At 32.8% G+C, this 2,424-nt stretch overlaps 1 protein-coding gene across 1 annotated transcript; it reads left to right on the forward strand.

Moving 5' to 3' along the window:
* Positions 1-629: 629 nt before the first annotated feature.
* LOC125192168 lies at positions 630-1,416 on the forward strand. The gene is made up of 3 exons (XM_048089672.1): positions 630-738; positions 806-913; positions 1,019-1,416. The coding sequence occupies exons 1-3, from the start codon at positions 661-663 to the stop codon at positions 1,265-1,267; spliced, it is 435 nt and encodes a 144-aa protein (XP_047945629.1). The 5' UTR covers positions 630-660; the 3' UTR covers positions 1,268-1,416.
* The last annotated feature ends 1,008 nt before the right edge of the window (positions 1,417-2,424 follow it).

The following is a 2,424-nucleotide window of genomic DNA, read 5'->3' on the forward strand; positions in this document are numbered from 1 at the left end:
CACTGCCATCATATTATTTTTTTCGGAATTATTATATGTACGAATTTATGTATTAATTAATTTTGTCATTTCATTGGCACGGGAGGGTGGAAATTCTAAAATTGGAAATGAAGTGGGAAATTTGTTGTCGGTAAAATAAATGAATGTACACTGTCTAATTAATTTGGTGAATTTGACTACAATAGGGTATAAGCTGCTACTGTCGCAGGTATTATTCTAATGAAGTGGAGTAATATTAACCAAAGGCATATTAAGAAATAAAGGACACATAATTTTTATTTAGAGTAAGTGTCTATGGAGTAGTACTAGTTTCGAAGGTGCATTGGTGGTCCATGAGATAGGATCTGATTATTTGAACCTTTTCAAAAATTCTGTTAGCGGTTGGGCATGTAAAGAATGTCGATCCTAAAATAAATTTGATTATTATTTTTGTAGTGGATAGCAATGATTATATAGTGATTAGTGAAAAGGAAGAAGAGTGGAGTAGTACTTTTTAAATTTATTACACATAATAATTCAAGAATGATGACAAAGTGCATGTCAGTACACATCTCAACATTCCGTGACTCCAAAAGCTATCGTCATTCTTTTAGTCTCTATAAAAACTCACACCCCTTTTTTATCATTATTTCACACACACACACACATACTAGAGAAAAGATGGCAGCTAAAACGCAGAGGAAAATGGCACTGCGAAGAAAGCTTCACATCTTGAGGACTCTAACCAAATCTAAATCGGTAACTTAGTAGTAGTAGTAATAATTTTTTTATTATGATATAGATTTATTTGATTTTTGTGTTGAAGGTGAAAAGGAGTTCCATTATCATGGATGCTTTTCTCTACATCTACAAGTTGAAGCTCCAAGTTGAAGCCATCAAAAAAGAGTACCAATACCTAATCAACAATATCCAAGTAAGTGGAGTACATCTCTTTCTCTCCCTCATGTATTAGTACTAGTATTTTATTTCTTGAAATTATACTAGTATTTAATACACTACTATTCACTAAAAAACACAGCAAGTGAAGGTGGAGAAGGCTGGGACAGGACATCTAGTAGTAATGGTGACTTGCAAGAAAGGAGAAGAGATTTTGGTGTCAATTCTTGAGGCATTTGAGAAATTAAATGTGAATGTGTTGCAAGCTAGGGTTTCTTGCAACCATTTTTTCGGGATGGAAGCCATTGTTGAAGACACCATTGATGCCTCAATCTTGAGGGACGCCATTCTCCAGCTCATCCAACCACAAACTCAAATATCTATGTTTTGAATTATTGTATTTATTCTTTTACGCACTTTTTAGTTTGTATTGCTATTTTATTAGTAGTCCTACTACGTTGTAACTGGGAGCCACTTTCAATTTTGATGTGTGAAGGTGGCTTCCATTGTGCTGGAAGAAAAACAAAATATGAGAAATTACATTAGAGCAAACAAGTATTCACGTGTTATGTCATTGATAGTACTAATGTGCATCAACACAAAATGCGATATTTTTGGGAAATAGTAGTATTTGATTGCACGATAGATGAAGCTTAGATTTTGTCATCAAAATCAAACAAAATAATAGATGCACAGTTACAACTTAATAAAGTGACAAATAGAGTGTGCAGTTTGGCCCACCATAATGCCAGAGATTCCAATTCATTCTCGAACTAATGAGAAATAAAACACACAAAAATGGAAAATTGGGTGGCAAAGTGGCAAATTGATCTATAGGAAGAAAACTTACATATACTGCAGACTTTTTTTTTTTTTTTTTAATCTGATATCTGAATTCACCCTCCAATTACCAACTGGAACGTTGCTCGGTAGTAATAGTAGTACAGTAGTACTTTTTAAAATGTTTCCTACGGAGCGCGTTGATGCATTTTTTTAATCAGCATTACAATAAATTAATGTAGGTGAACCTGTTATTCTAATATAGCTAAAGCCTAAAGGCAAGTGATAGTATCGAATCAAAGGGACCAGACGGCCTACTGCAAGCAAAACTTATATACTAAAAAAAGAAAATATTACTCTCTCATCTACTATTAGGAGTTCCGATTTATCATTTTAGTTCGTCTGTCATTAGAAGTCTCGGTTCACTTTACTGTAATGGCATGTAGACTCCCCTTTTCACTAACTCATTCCACTCACATTCTATTACGAAACTAATATACTTTACCATAAAAATGAGTAACATTCCACTATTTTTTTCTCACTCACTTTCTTTTAGTATATCTTTTAAAACTAGTGGTGAACTTAAATGGATTCCTAATGACAGAGGAATGGAGTAATTGAAATAAAAAACTATTAAACAAATGGATTAATTAAAATCAGACAAAAAAGAAAGTTATAGGAAGTTGATGTCACTTACTCTTATTTATTGGAGTAGTTTTAAATTAAGATATCTTAAAGCAACACTAGCATTTATGTATTCTAGATATC

Source organism: Salvia hispanica, chromosome 6 (genome assembly GCF_023119035.1).
Source record: "Salvia hispanica cultivar TCC Black 2014 chromosome 6, UniMelb_Shisp_WGS_1.0, whole genome shotgun sequence".
Taxonomy (NCBI): domain Eukaryota; kingdom Viridiplantae; phylum Streptophyta; class Magnoliopsida; order Lamiales; family Lamiaceae; genus Salvia; species Salvia hispanica.